The sequence below is a fragment of the Manacus vitellinus genome, unplaced genomic scaffold (assembly GCF_001715985.3).
Source record: "Manacus vitellinus isolate BGI_N305 unplaced genomic scaffold, ASM171598v3 scaffold_0_pilon, whole genome shotgun sequence".
Lineage (NCBI taxonomy): Eukaryota > Metazoa > Chordata > Aves > Passeriformes > Pipridae > Manacus > Manacus vitellinus.
Genome location: NW_021938789.1, coordinates 47,482,166 through 47,497,724, shown reverse-complemented (window position 1 = coordinate 47,497,724; position 15,559 = coordinate 47,482,166). Strand labels below are relative to the sequence as shown.

The 15,559-nt window shown below is 37.1% G+C and overlaps 1 protein-coding gene across 1 annotated transcript in view; it reads left to right on the top strand.

Moving 5' to 3' along the window:
- GRID2 (glutamate ionotropic receptor delta type subunit 2) overlaps window positions 1-15,559 on the top strand; it is a 691,727-nt gene that overhangs the window by 555,988 nt on the left and 120,180 nt on the right. Inside the window, exons 10-11 of the mRNA XM_018072910.2 lie at window positions 2,163-2,360; window positions 9,483-9,795. Of these exons, the coding sequence (XP_017928399.1) occupies window positions 2,163-2,360; window positions 9,483-9,795 (511 nt within the window). The remainder of the gene's footprint in view (window positions 1-2,162; window positions 2,361-9,482; window positions 9,796-15,559) is intronic.

Below are 15,559 nucleotides of genomic sequence, written 5' to 3'. Positions count from 1 at the left end.
TCATTATATATAGAACACTGGACATTGAGGTTTTTTTGGTAAATCTCTCAACAGCAAACAATATTACATAGCTTAATAAAAGACTGTATTAGTTGAGGCAAACTGCATTTTAGACAGTGTTTTACATCAGTAAAATGAGCAATTGCTTTTTAACTAACTGAATAGAAAATCAGTTTATGAGCAACTATTTTCTAAATTACGTAGAAGTGATAGAAATTAATCCTTTCTAATATGAAAATTATCAACTTCTAAAACATCCTTTGTATACAAATCTTCAGAATTTTGTGCATAGTGTGTTTAGACTGATAAACTACCATATTTATTTTTTGCAGAAACATTTCTTTCCAGTAATTTGGAGACTATATTTATGGAATATCTCATTCAGGTGATCAGCGAAGCTGAATTTACTCAGTGTTTTCATTTAGGAGAAGCTTTCATCAATTTAGTTCCTAGAACCTGGGCACTGGAAAAATTAAAAAATTAATTTGCATTTGCTCTCCTTCATTTTCAGTCAATTTCAATGATCTTGGATAATATGAAAGAAAGCAATTCTATCTGACAACTAGGAAATAATAACTTGAGACAGTCACGCCTTCTGGTTTTTTGTTTGGGTTTTTGGGGGTTTTTTGGGGTTTTTTTTGGTCAGAGGCAGGGGTTCGTTGGTTGGTTTGGGGTTGGTTTGGGGTTGGTTTTTTTTCTGGATTTCCTGCAGTCAAAAAAGAACATCCTTCCAGTACAGTCTTATTCTGAGAACATCCTGCCTGCAATTCAGTGATACCTGTTCATATAGAAGGACATTCCAACAAACTGAAAATATTAGTGAGGTGTAGTATTAGTGAAAAATTTGTGAAAAGTACTTTGGCTTCAAAGTCTTCTACAGAGATGATTAATAGAGTAAAAAAGAAATAAATAATTTAAACACCAACAAAAATGCCACTTGAGATGCAATTAAAGTTCGGGCCTCAAATACTGCAAAAAAATCAATTCTGTTTACTTCTGTGTGTTTGTGGGGTTTGCAGACTAGAATAAAGTGGTCAAGGAGTAATTTCATGTACTTGTCTTGGCCAAGCCATGACAAGTCAGAGCTAACCTTTTTTCACCTCAGAATAGATGTTTCTGATAAACTCATACAAAATTACAGCACTGTGTAAAGAACTGAAAGAATGAAATGAAGCATATTTAAAAAAAAAACACCTAAGTGTTACGGTGCCTTCATGCTTTTGGGGAAGATTTAATACTTTTGCTCTACTTTGATCAGATGTGTTTTCAGAGAAAATAAAGACCAAAGAGAAGTGAAATTCACCCATGGCAAATTTATGTTTTTGTGCTTAGAAATATGATCTCTTTTTGTGTATCATTTTCAAACGAAGTGGAGGAGAGTGTCTCGGGATAATTATGCAATAGAAAAAGTAACAGAGTGGTGGAAATTTTATGAGAAATATTAACAACAAAATAGAGAAAACTATTACAGATCTTGAGGAAAATAAAAAGAAAAGCATGTTGTTTGAAAATCTGACCAACAAATTACAGCCTTCAGTATCTATTTGTATCCTTTATTATGGTAATCTCTCGGATAAATATTCACCAATCATTCTAATAGACAAACTTGGTTCCCATAATTGATTGTCCCTAAACTAATCAAATGAATTCTCTTTGGGTAGAACTGTTTAAAGTCAACTGGCTTAGATTCAGATTCAGATTACAGTAGAGGAAAAGAGCAATGTCCTTCTGTATTTCCTTTTTGCCATGTTTTTTGTTCCTTACAACATGAATGAATGGTTGTGCTACATACAATGTTTGCCCAACCAGTGGAAGATGGCAGCACTGTAGAATTTTCCATATTTGTGGCCCAATATTGAGTGTATGTCTGTGCTGCCAACTGTAAGTGTGGTCAGAAGGCATTACAAAAGAGCATTTCGGTTGTAAAGTTACAGCAGAAGATTTACTTCTGAACTACATAATAGAGAATAAAATTTCTCTGTTGAAGTACATCCATAACAAAATAACATTTCACAAAATGTGAGCAGCACTGCTAACAATGTGTTGTAGGAAAGTTTTGTATAAATGATATTTGAATTATCCTTAGTCTAAAAAAACCCTTAGCACTCAAATGTGGCATGTAATTACTGTATTAACAGTTTCCAACTTTGTTTTCTGTTTAGGAAGAGCCTTTTGTCATGGTGTCTGAAAATGTTCTGGGAAAACCCAAGAAGTATCAGGGCTTCTCAATAGATGTGTTGGAAGCCTTGGCTACTTACCTCGGCTTTAAGTATGAAATTTATGTTGCACCGGATCACAAATATGGGAGTCCTCAGGATGATGGGTCATGGAACGGACTGATAGGAGAACTGGTATTTAAGGTAAGGTTATTAATAACTTACCAAGTAAGGTCATGTGATAAAGCTAAACAAGACATGGTATATTGTGTTTCTATCAGCCATTGATAGCTGAGTTATTGATAGCATTTTGTACATTGCATGTTGCCAGCATTTCCCAGTGTGCACTGAGCAGTAAAGAAAAAGCTGGAAATAGCACTTGCTAGTAACTGTGTAAGAATCAAGGCAATCTCTTTTTTCCAACCAAAGTAAATTCTAAATGCAGTCAAATAATGGGATGCACAGCATCCTAATTAATTTGGCAAGACCTAACACAAATGAGCTGAAGAGGCTGTTCAAAAGAGGAAGAATTGGTGTTGCAGTAATTAGCAATACATTACATAAATAATGTATAACACTTGGAAAAATGTTGGGGTGATGAATGCATAAAGTATATAATCAACAGAAAATGTTTTATTGATACATAATAACAGATTATGTAGATGTTTGAATCAAGAGTAATATATTCTCTATTCTGTCATTAATAAAGCATTTAGTCTACTTAATTTTACATTAAATGTTCAATATTAGGTCATAAATAAATTAAATCAAATTCATATGTAGTCACGTCCTATCTGCTTGCAGTTTCTCCCATTGAGAGAGAAAAAGTTAGGCAGACTCTATTCTGCTGGTGCCTCATTTGTACCATGAGTATATGTATTTTATTTGCTCTTAGTTAACCTCGAGAGGCAGCTTTTACAGCTCTAGAGACCTATATTTGTTTTGATTCTTTAAGTAACTGCAGTAGATATTCATGTAAATAATTTACACATTGGTTATAGAAGTGTTTTTACAAACCTGCAGGCGGAATTTAATTGATAAGCACAGCAAACAGTAAGGAGCGAAACGGTCAGATACAGGACCCAGCTGAAAGTCAGCAAAATGCTGGAAAAGAAAATTTAAAAAAGAAAAAAAAAAAAAAAAAGTATTATCCCCATGGGTTAAAAATCTGTGATAAGTTTAACCTATTCTGCCTTCCTGAGCAGCAGGAATCTTTACCCATGGCACATTTCATATATCTACATTGTAGTAATGAACCTCCTTTGCCATCTCCTTATGTTCTTATGAAGCTGGAAGGTGGAATTGTGTAGTTGTGTAGATGGTAAGCTGGAAACACTTAGAAAAGTGTATTTTCCTTCATCTTCTAAACTTTACAGCTAAAAATCCCTCATCTAATTAGGAGATGTAACACCACAATGACCCACTGATTTATTTTTAACCATTTTTTCTGCTCCTAAATCTGATGTTATACTACACTCTACTCTCTACAGTACTCAGCAGATCACTGTATGAGTCTACAAGCTAAGAGGCATCTTAGTCCTAGATGGCTCTGGAAAGGAAAGTGGACCTAGAATGTTTTTTTTATTTATTTGCAATGAATGATTGACAAGGCAAAACTCGTAACAACTGAAACGGCTGACTGGAAAAATATGTATGGCATTCTTGTCCCCTTGGTAGGTAGGGATTCAAATAATGCTAGTAGCTTGCTTATGGTGGTAACCACCCAGATCTGTAAATCAGTGTCATGAGTGCAACAGATTGACCAGTCTGGTCTGATTTTGCTATAATCTGTAATCTGGTCTGATTTTTCTGTAAATCAGTCTTAATGAATATGAAATCTCTCTGTATGGTTATAAAGTATGAAGAGTTAATGGAACTGCATTTGGAATTCAAAAACTGTGTTTTCCCAATACTGTGTCATTGTATCATTTTTCATCTTCCTTACCCTTAGAGAATTAATTAACAGTAAAGTTCACTGTGTCCTTCTCTCCCATTCTCTGTCCCTCTAAAGGCAAAAGACAACCTCTGGGCAAGCAGCCAGTGTATATCTACCCCTTACCAAGTGCAAGCTGTTCTTTAAAGGCGGCTTTCTTATTTACTGTGAACCGAGTACTGCTCTCAGAACTCAAATATCTATCTGCTTGGCAACTTTATAAGGGGAAGCAAAAGAGCAGAGAATAGTTTTAAGTGAAAGATCTAACCTGTTTGAAACACAGTGTTTCCTTGTTTTCCCAACCAAGATAGTCTGGCCAACAAGTAGAGGAGTTCCAGAAACGGTGGGAGTGCTCTTTAGTTAGTGTGTCAGCCAGAAATGAGTTCTACAAAAGACAAATCTCACTCAAGGTAATGGCAAATAGCTGCCTTCTCTTTTTGTGTGCATAGAATCATAGAACCATTCAGATCAGAAAAGACCTTTAAGGTCATCCAGTCCCACTGTTAACCCAGCATTGCCAAGTCCATCCCAAAATCATGTCCCAAAAGTGCCACATCTACTTGCCTTTTAAATACCTTCAGGGAGGGTGACTCAACCACTTCCCTGAGTAGCCTGTTCCAATGTTTGCTCACCTCTTCAATGAATAAAGTTTTCCTAAAACCCAATCTAAACCTAGCACAGCTTGAGACCATTTCCTCTTGTCCTATTGCTTGTTACTTTAGAGAAGAGATCGACCCCCACCTTAGTACAACCTCCTTTCAGGTACTTGTAGAGGGCAATTGTAGAGAGCATCTCATTGAGAAAGGTGTCTGTGGCCACTACAGATGATGTGCCATATGAAATAGCAATTTCTGTAACAAGCATATGATTTCTGTGTTCAAGGTCCATATATACTGTTTGCATTAACCATCTTCAGCATGCAGCAGTCTCTGGTGTCAGTGAGAGCAGTCCTGGGCTGAACTTGTTTGCAGCAGCCCTGCTTGAGTTGGATGGCAGGGTAGAAGCCCAGCTGTGCCAAGTACATGCCCTGGGTCTACAGCTGGCTTTGCAGACATGACATTACGCCAAGTTCACTCTGTTTCAGCTTGGAAGACAAGGTTTCTGTTGGCTGTTAAAGTAGGAGCTGGAATCAGTAGAACAAAGCAACTGGTCTTTAATTTGAACTTGGAAACTGATTCAAGCCTCTCCTTCTTTGATTGTCAAGACCAATATTAGGTACACACTTGGTCCATACACTTTTTCTTGTCAAAATAAACTGAAAGTAGCCATACTGTGTAAAGCTTTCTGTTTGCTAAGCACCTGAACCAAGTCGTCTTCAGAGAATAAATGCTTCTTGAGAGAAGCACGTGGTACTCTTTTCCCTCTCCTGTCAAATGACCAGGGCTCTCACTGCATCCTGTAGAGCTTCATCTCACCAGCAGAATTAGCTCAGAGAGCAGCAGCTTTTTGTAGAGAGGCTAAAACCATCTCAAAGGAGCAGCACTTTACCACAAATCTTTCTCTTACTGTTAATTATCTGTGTCTTTTCGCAGTAATTCCTTTAGTTGCCCTCTCTCCACATTGCCTAAGGGATAAGCCTGTGTGACAGGCAACAGAAGTCGCTAATGCTGCTTCTGGGAAGGAACAGTAGGCTTTCCAGCATGACTCTGGACTTTCTGCATTTCACCATGCTACCTTGGTTGCTAGGATTTTTTTCCAGGGAGGAGCCCTCAGGAAGCAAACAGCATAGGGAAAACTTCCTGATTCCGCTTAGGTCCATCCAAACAGAAAAAAAAGCCAAGTAGAAGCCTCTTATGAGGCTGTTTTTGTATTGCACCTTAGTAAGAGGAGTAGCATAAGAAGGAAGCAAGCATATTGAGAGGACAAAGTGAGAAGGAAAAAATAATATCTGAGTAAAAGGATTTTTATTTGGACGTATGTGTGTTAACTTGAGTAACAATGTCTCTCTGATTAGTTTTTGCATGTCCGTATTAGTAAACTGTGTAACATGTGGGACTGTGGTTTATTGCTTCTAGCACTTGTTGAAACTTGATTTAACATTGAAAATGGATAAAATGAAGGGCCTCACAGGAGAAATTTCGAGTAGATTCATTTATTTTCCCTGTTCTTGATCATGAATTACAGGAATCATCAGAAGATTGTTTTCCACGTGTACGAGATGTGCTTGCTTAAGCAGTAGCTTAGGGACACTTCAGGAATTTCTAGGCTTTGCTGATAAGCTGGTTCTCTGACACCAGTAACAATGCTATCAGACCCATTTGGTCATTTCTTTTGGATTTTCTGATTCTGGTAATGTTACTCTACAGTGGCCACAGGAGAACGGTTGCTAAGGAAGATAAATATAAATTCCTAAGCAGGTCGCAAGGAGCAAAACAATGCCCTCTGCTGTTTTTTCAGTCAATTTCAAAAGTCATAGTTTCGTTCATGAGAAATGTGTAAGACATATGATAGTTGGTTGATTTTGGCACTGTAAAAACTGAGTGAGTGAAGAGCTATACGTGTTTATAATTCAGATTGGCAGGTTTATATCTAAATATTGACATAATTGCATGCATTTGCCTTTCTATCTCAGAAGCACTAAGTGAACCTTTACTTCTTCAGACTGATGTCTTCTCTGATCCAATGTGACATGTTAATGACAAGCATTTAATTTTTTTTTCATCTTCCAATTTTGAAACAAGTTGACAGAATCTATATGTAATCAAGAATGCTCACCATCAGTAAATCAAATATCAAGTGAAACTTAAGCTTGGTTTTGTGCTAGACATATAGTTTTCTGGTACACTGCTGATTATGACCCAATTTAGTAAGTTAAGAATATGAGTTGTCATATTTCAGTGTAGCTTTTTTTTCTTTAACAACTGAACACAGGAGTACTAAGAAGTACTACTGAGGAGTACTCTCTTTCAGTTTGAAGCCATTCCCCCTTGCCCTGTCACTCTGTCTTTCTTGTAGGTTCCCTTCAGGTACCGGAAGGCTGCAATTAGGTCATCTCAAAGCCTTAATTATATATGTAACATATAAAGTAGCAAGACATAATTATATCACTATTGTTGCTGCAATATAACAAAGGAAATGCAACATTTCCATTAGGACAATATTGTTCCACTGTCATTGTTGGCTGATAACCAGGGTGGAACCATAACACCAGGGAATTTAGAGAGACTGCTTCCCAGAGATGCAAATTAGAAGTGGTATTTCCATAAATATCATATGGTCTGTTTTTTTCATGCAATGCTTGTCAATGTATTTTATGGGGAAAAAAATATGTTTCACTGTAAAAGGCGGGGAGGAAGCAGAAAAAAATTCTATTAGTCATACAGTGAACTATTATTTGGTAAAAGTATCTTGTGTATGTTCCTTGTCAGTGGAGAATCTTTAAGCATCTTACAACAATGCAACTTGATTTAGCAACTCACAGTGATCTAGTGCAGTAGGGAAATATTTTAGTAACATGCTGATAATTGATACCCAACTAAACTTAAGGAGCAGAGGATAAGTCTAGGACTTTTTGTTTCCATATGTCCTCTTTTAACCCTGAATTCCCATTTTGCTTTTTGGTATACATTCAGCAGAAAAAAACCAAACTAATGCTATTCATTAAATACAATAATAATTTCCTGTTTGACAATTATTGGACTTTTACATTTGTAAATTATTTTAAAACATACTTATAGTCACAGCTGTGGAAAACAGTTCAGATGCTGACTGCTTTACATTTTCTCATTGGAGCTCAGACTTGACAGTTAGCAGATACTGTGAATCACTAGAGTCACTCGTTGACCAGAAGTTTTATCGTGAGAGGGTAGAGAGACTCAAATAACCTGAATGTTTCCATGGACAATTCTAATTACTGACTGAGTTTGCTGCTGCCCATGGGCAAAGGACAGTTAAATCATCACTCACAAAAATGTGTTAGGAAGGGACATGAAGTGACTTCATGAAGCCATACTTTCAGCTGTGCTCATCAGCACAACTTCACTTATGACACTTATAACCCACAAATTAAAGCTGAAGCTCTAATTCATAGCTTTTAAGCAAATCAATATTTTCAAACACTTTTTTGTTCAAATCATCAGGCCTCCAGCTATCTCCTGCCACTTTCTCAATCCAATGAACAATCAATATAAACTTAAATTAACATCATTGAAACTGAAATCTTATGTGCACTGTGATTAGAAGTATGTTTTTACTACGGGCTGCAGAGTGTTCTGCGCATCACGTTAAAACGGCCCACTTGATATACAAATTTTTCTAATCAGTTTTAGCCACCATACCTTCCCACTCGGTATTTCATATCACATTTCTAAGGAACTAGTAATCTCTGTCTTCTTTGGGCAAGAGGAAAGAAATTCAAGAGAGTTAATAAAATTTGACTTTCAAGCCTCTGTGCTCTCCTCACCCCTTTCCAAAGGACCACACTGCTTTAGGCAGAACAAAAAGGAATTAAGTCACAGTAGTAGCAGTTTGAATATTTTAAGTACTCTTTTTCATATTAAAATATCTAGAATTCACAGTCGTATTGCTCCATATTTGAGCTTCTTAAAATGGTATCCTTGTGTCTACTTTAAATAACCTTTCTTGTTTTCACTGCACTTCTAATTGTACCCATGAAAAGTAAAGTAGCACCTGCTGTAATTGTGCCTGGTGTCTCTGGAGATCTAATACATGCTGTGAAATACTATGATTAGATCAAGGAATATTATTCATTCTATTTTCATCAGAAATGGATTCTTTAAATTGCACAAAAAATGTAAGTGGCACAAAGCAAGTCGAAGGTAGCTGCAGGACAGGTTGGCATTGCTGGAGAAATTGCTTGTCAGGGGGATATAGAGGAATAAATAGTAAAGGAACTGCATGCAGCATCTGCTCTTCTGCACTTTAGACTTTACAGACAAAATTGATGTTTTATGGTACTTCAAGTGCTCCTAGTGTAGTAGCGCTTTGTCATGATCATCAGATCATCAAAATATTGGATACAAGATGGCTTTATCAGGCAACTAATTTCCTCTGATTGGGTCTGCTATACACAAAATCTGCCTTTTGCAACAATTGCATTGATGGCTTTAGTAAGCCAGAGTGACAAAAATGACCAAAAGTGGATTTCTTTCAGGTATTACCTGTGTTTGTAGTATTTTGATTTCTTGGAAAATAAAAACATGAATAGCTGATGTGCCAGAGTCCACCAAGTGAGATTTGCTTGCAGAAACCGAGACACATGGTATATGTATTCTGTTCAAGCCTTAGTCATGTTTCTGTGCTCACATATATGATGCTGAAGTCGTTGATCTTGGCATCTGCTTAGCCATAAGTTTAGCTGCTAAATCACAGACGAATAAAGATCTCTTCTGTAGCTCCTACTTATGCATGTTGTTCTCTCTCCCTCTCCTCAGAGAGCTGATATAGGGATCTCTGCCCTAACCATCACCCCGGACAGGGAGAATGTGGTGGACTTCACAACGCGTTACATGGACTACTCGGTGGGCGTGCTGCTTCGGAAGGCAGAGAAGACAGTGGACATGTTTGCCTGCTTGGCACCATTTGACCTCTCCCTGTGGGCATGCATTGCTGGCACTGTGCTCTTAGTAGGGCTACTGGTCTACCTCTTGAACTGGCTCAACCCCCCACGCCTTCAGATGGGATCCATGACATCTACAACTCTCTACAACTCCATGTGGTTTGTGTATGGATCCTTTGTGCAACAAGGTAAGATGCAGAGGGAGACTCTGCCTCCAAGAGAAAACCTATATACCCTCCTCATTGCTATAGAGACCTTCCTTTTCCCTATCTCCCTCCCACAGCCCACAAGGAACAGGAGCACTTGTGCTAAAAGGTTTCCTAGATATTTCGCTACCCAAGTGTGGGAATCATGAGAAGTTCAGGGCACTACTGCTAGCTTGTTGTGATTTGTTGTTGTGTCATTAGAGAAAGGTGATTTTTCTCTGGGTAAAAAAAAGATAAGGTATTTCTCATCATCTGCTGGAGAATTATCGTTGTTAATGAGTGCTATGTTCTTACACAGTCAGATAGAAAATGCCCTAGCATTTGGATTTTGAATTAGACTTGTCACCATTGCTAAATGGTCTGATTGTACCTGATATTCTTTCATCCCACTTCTGATTTATTTCAATTATCTTCTATAATGTTTAGACTCCAGCTTCTCTGGCCTTCCTGACTGCTTTCTTAATCCTCTCTAGCATCTGGTGTAGCCCAGGGTGTTCCTCAATTCTACTTATACTCCCAAGTCCTTCACAATCTACTTCTTCTGGCAGAACTTTAAACATGCGTCCTAAATACATCAGGGCCTTCAGATCTTGGCTGGGTATATACTGCTTAGAATTCTGGTCTGCAAGTTAGGGTTGTGATGCAAAATGGAATAAGAAAACACAGCAAAATATAAAAACAAAGAAGGTTTAGATAATAAACCTTGACAACAAAACAGAACGAATTCCTTCTGGCTTATCCATGTTTTTGTTCATCAGTCACTACTGGCACTGCAGGTACATCTATTTGTAATTGCATGGAGCATCTGCTCTACAAAGGGTCATGGCCACTGCAGCTTCAAAACTCCCAGATTATTTTTTGATTTTAACATGAATTTGGATGGAATGGTAAAGGTAAAGGTATCATATTTATGTAACACTGGCAACATGTAATTTTAGAATTACATTGTTCGCTGTTAGAAACAATCAGATGACATCCATAAAAGGTAAAGGTATCCATGAAAATCAAGTATGAAACTCCTAAAAGGGGAAAAAAGCTAAATTAATGTCACTTTCCAAAAAAAGGAAGAAAAGCTGAAGCTGAGGCTTTTCACATAAACCTAGAGACAAAACTTTTGAAATTATCTCTTGCATTGAGCACTGATGACCAGCTGAGGAAAGCTGAAGAGATTGTTTCATGTTTGTTGTGATTTTTTTTTTAATACAACCAAAGACTTAAGAGCCAACTGAGAGCTACAGAAGTTTTTTGAATGTATGTGGGTGGGTTTATAAAGTTTTCTTTCTGTCCAAAATATTCCCAGTGTAACTGTTTAGGGAATCCAACTGTGAGACAGCAGTTGGTCTGTTACAGAACGAGACTCCTTACATCTGTCTTCCTGTTAGGTTAGAACTTGTGAATTAGTTTCTTTACTGCATGAATGCGAATCATTTTATATAGGTTTATTAGCCTTAGCATCCCTGCTGTAATCCCAACATTAGTCCCTAAAAGCTTTATAGGAGACTGCCCAGCAAAGGTTTAGAGGCAAAGCTGGTTTAATCACACACTTCAATTTGAGCAATTCTTATCCGAATTGTTTGCCTTATGTTTATCCAAGTAAGTCTGTGTTGCTTGGTGTCCTGAAGTTGCCTAAGTCATAGATGCAGACTAGTAGCCCGTAAGGGAGCCCTTCAATACATTCTCAGCTTACAAAGAAAAGGGTTTTTTGACCAGTCAATGAAAATGACTGCTTAAGGAGGGCTTAGAGGGAAACCTTGAATTCAGCATGAAGTTGAGAAAGAAGTTAGATGAAAGTAAGTGGGATCAGGTGACAAAAAAAGCAGAATTCAATAGAAAAGGAAAAAAAAATAATTTATTTAAGGAAATCTGCATCCACTTCTTGTGGTAAGAGGGACATGAGGTGCAACTCATTATTATTAAAACCTGCTGGTGGTACATGGTATTTAGGAGCACAGAAACTGTTGTAGGACTTCAGAAAAAGAAATTCACAGACCTTGGAGGGTGAGAGTAATTATTTACAGAGAGAGACATCTTACCTCCCTACTGAGTGGATTTTCAACACATCTCTATAGAATCCACTAGAATAATATAAAACATTACCTTGGCTCCTACTGAGTGAGGGAAAGCTATAGATACATCTCTCCTTCAAACAACACCCAGTACTGTCCTTAATTTTCTAGAAGGAAAACTGAAAGACATTTAGTAATCAATTGATATGAAAATGTATGAAACAGACTGATTTAAACATAAAAGCTTAGAAGATCTCAGAAATCCAGTGTAAAAGAGTAAGAGATCCATTTATAATGTCAACCTGTATTTCACATTCAATTTGAATATAACAAAAACTATATTAGCTGAAGCATTATTGTTTACTAACCCTTGTGAATACAGACAAGTGAAAGTAATTTTCATTGACAGGGTAACTGACTATTGTAGTAATTTTGCCTCTGTTTTCACTCATCAGCTCTTCATTTAGCAGAAAAACTCTGCAGGTTTTATTTGTTTTGGAATACCAAATCTGTTGCTATTAATTGTGATTGGCATATCTTAAGTGTGGCAGCATGGGACATTTCAAATACTGTCACGTTCACTTAAGAAGCCTTTCAGCTGCTGATTTAAAGCATGACAAGGTACTCATTTCTGTTATCAAAACATGCCGCCAAAGATGCTTTTATATCCTGTGCTGACAGAAATAAAGCAGCATGAACCAAGTGCTTTGATAGTTCTGGATTCTCTGTTTGGAGCTAACAAGTGCTTTCTGGTGTCGTCTGCTCTTTCTTTCCTTTAACTAGAGGAAAAATTTGCAAGAACACAGACTAGCTCCAGACCTGCCATGGCTCTGAAGACAAAAGAGGCCTCTGGTGCAACAATACAAGTAATTCTTTAAGGAAACCCATAACCTATTATGATTGAAACAAAAGGGATTTGTTTTGCTCATTATTTCTGAAATAGTTAAAACCTGCATATGTTACCAAATAGCTTTAGCTCACTGTGTCCCTTTTTATTTTTGTTCAGCCTTTACCCTGATGTCCTGTTCAAATTCTATTAACAAGTTTTAACCTTTTGCAATTTTTGAAACACCAGAGAAAAATACTGTGTCATTGTCTATAGACAAAAGTCAACACAGATCAATCCAATGGTTTTGAAGACAGGTCTGTGATTACTGTCATACTGAGTTGCAAAATTTAAGTATTTTTAGTTGCTTCCTTAAAGGTAGAGTGAAACCTAATGTCACTGCTACTTCTATCACTTAAACTTAGGTCTTGAACTTGGCTTCCATTTTTTTCCCCCAATGACCAATCTAAGTACCATTTTGAGACTCTGGTATTGTAGATGTATGTTTTCAGTTGCACTTTATATTTGATGTTCAACCATTACAGAAATTGATCAAAATAATATACATTACTTTTGTAAGATACATTTGATTTTTTTAGTAGAAGTGACAATTTTGAGGATAAAGCTGCAGTGTAACTGGGGAGGCTCAATTAATATAAAAGTATATAAACTGCAAAGTGTTTTGTTTTTTTTTATTCTGTACTCCAGACCTTCATTTAAAAAAAAAAAAAAAAAAAAGAGTGACCAGTGCTTTGAAATGCTTTGGCCTACCACCCAATATACCCACTGAATCTGCAATATACTGTGACCACTAAGAAGGCAGAGACTTTTAGGTGATCTTAGCCATGCTGCCGTGGATTACATTAAAAACAAATGCTTCTGACTCTGAAGTACTCATTCAGACATGAGTAGTTCAGACAATATCTGTTATCTCCAACTTGTCTATTTATGTCTAAGGGTGAAGCAAATTTGTAGATTCAGACTGTGGAGGATTATACTTGTGTTGAAATTTAGTGTCACGACTTCTGAATTTGTTCTTTTCCACTTGTATATCCTAGAAAACTAAGTGGCTAAAGCTCTGTATTTCACTTCTTATGACAATTACCTATTGTCAGTTGAACAGAAAGTGTTGTTACAGTTTCCTTTTCAAGTGGGTTTCCTATCTCTCTCACTCTATATTTCCCTGTGGCTTCTCAAGCCCCTCCTCACAGGTTTTTTCTCCACTTGTCTCACACTGCAGCTGGTGGTCACCATTGATGTAGCATTCTACTTGCATATCACTCATTAACCCCACAGGTCCTGCTTCTCCTGCTCTTCTCCATTGACCTGTCTCCTTCACGGGCTTCTGTTAATATGTATTCAATGAAGTTAAAGAGAAGTGCTAAATCCTGCCCCTGGGGAGGAACAACCCCATGCACTGGCGCATGCTGTCTGATGAGGTTGTGGAGTCTCTATCCTTGCAGTTACTCAAAAGCTATCTGGACACCACCCTAGGCAAGCAGCTCTGGGTGGCCCTGCTTAGGCAGGATGTGCATGGACAAGATGACTTCAGAGATCCCTTCCTACCTCAATGAGTCTGAGTGATACATGAATAATGATTTATTATGTAGCCTTTGCTCTAACTTTTGTGCTACTCTACACAACGACATTTTGCCTTCTCTTCAGCCATGGTATTGTTGCTATTCCCTCAAATTTTGCCCTAACAAGAACTTGCCAATATTGGGAACCTGCCATATGAACAGGAACCAAAGAACAGTCTTGGAGAAGAAACGTGGGGTTTCTAAAACTTTACTAAAATCTTCATCAATATTAACTGAATCAACTCACTGCAATGGCAAAATTTATACTTACTGAGAACCTAGTTTAATCTCCTGAAGGTTTTTTTTCCTGTTAGGGGCTCTTGTCACGAAATGCTCTAGGTAGCTCTCTGCTCTCACCATTACTGGAGAAAACCTATGATTTAAGAAACAGAAGTTCAATATATAGTTATTCCCAACTCATTTTGTATAATAGATCAGTTTTTGAGACAGGTGAAATGCTGCATAATTTTTACCAAGAACTTGAAGAAGAATGTTCAAGAGGATTTTATTTTCAGAGGAGCCTCTCAAATTTTGCTTCAGAATACAGTCACAAGCTTACTTAGTTTAATAGAATTCAACTGAATGTAGGCAAAGTAATGAAGTTACAGAAAATTACAATGTTTTGTATTTAATATGAAAGACACAGTAAAAGACTTAGTCTATCTCTTATCCCACTCTACTCATTTTGCTTTGAATTTTTCTGTAAGAGGAGGTGTTTCTGAACTAGCCTAGCAGGATTTTAGATTATGCAGGTAAAGATGCAAGGCTCTATTTCACTTGGAAATGTCTGTAAGAAAGAGAATCAGGGAGATGATTATTTTTTTGTTTTGTTGTAATGGGAAATACCTTTAAAATGGATGAATCATTCAAGATTTAATCACTTCTCTGTAACTGAAACAAAACAAACATTCATTATAATATTATGAATAGAATTTGACCATAGGATAATGTGTGTTTGAAGTATTGCCCAAAAAAGTATTATTTTCTTCAGAGATCTTAATATTCTTGCTTAACCTAGGAAAGTTATGAAGTGGATTATATTAAAGCATCACTGGTGGACCATTTTTTTATCCTCTTATGTTTTGGTTTGTTTCAAATGCTGGTCACAACTGGAGTTTTTGATTGGTCATCAGTGGTGTAAGTAATGGCCAATTATGTTCATAATGCCCAGTAAATGAGCAAATCTTACTGTTTGCTTTGCGTAAATTACATTTCATAAGAGCAATAAAACAGACTCCAAGCCTTGGCAGTTCTCAGTCATTATAATACCGCTCAGAATTCTGCCTTGTTCCTTGTATTACCACCCAAGGTGTGATATAATCCTCCTGAAATGC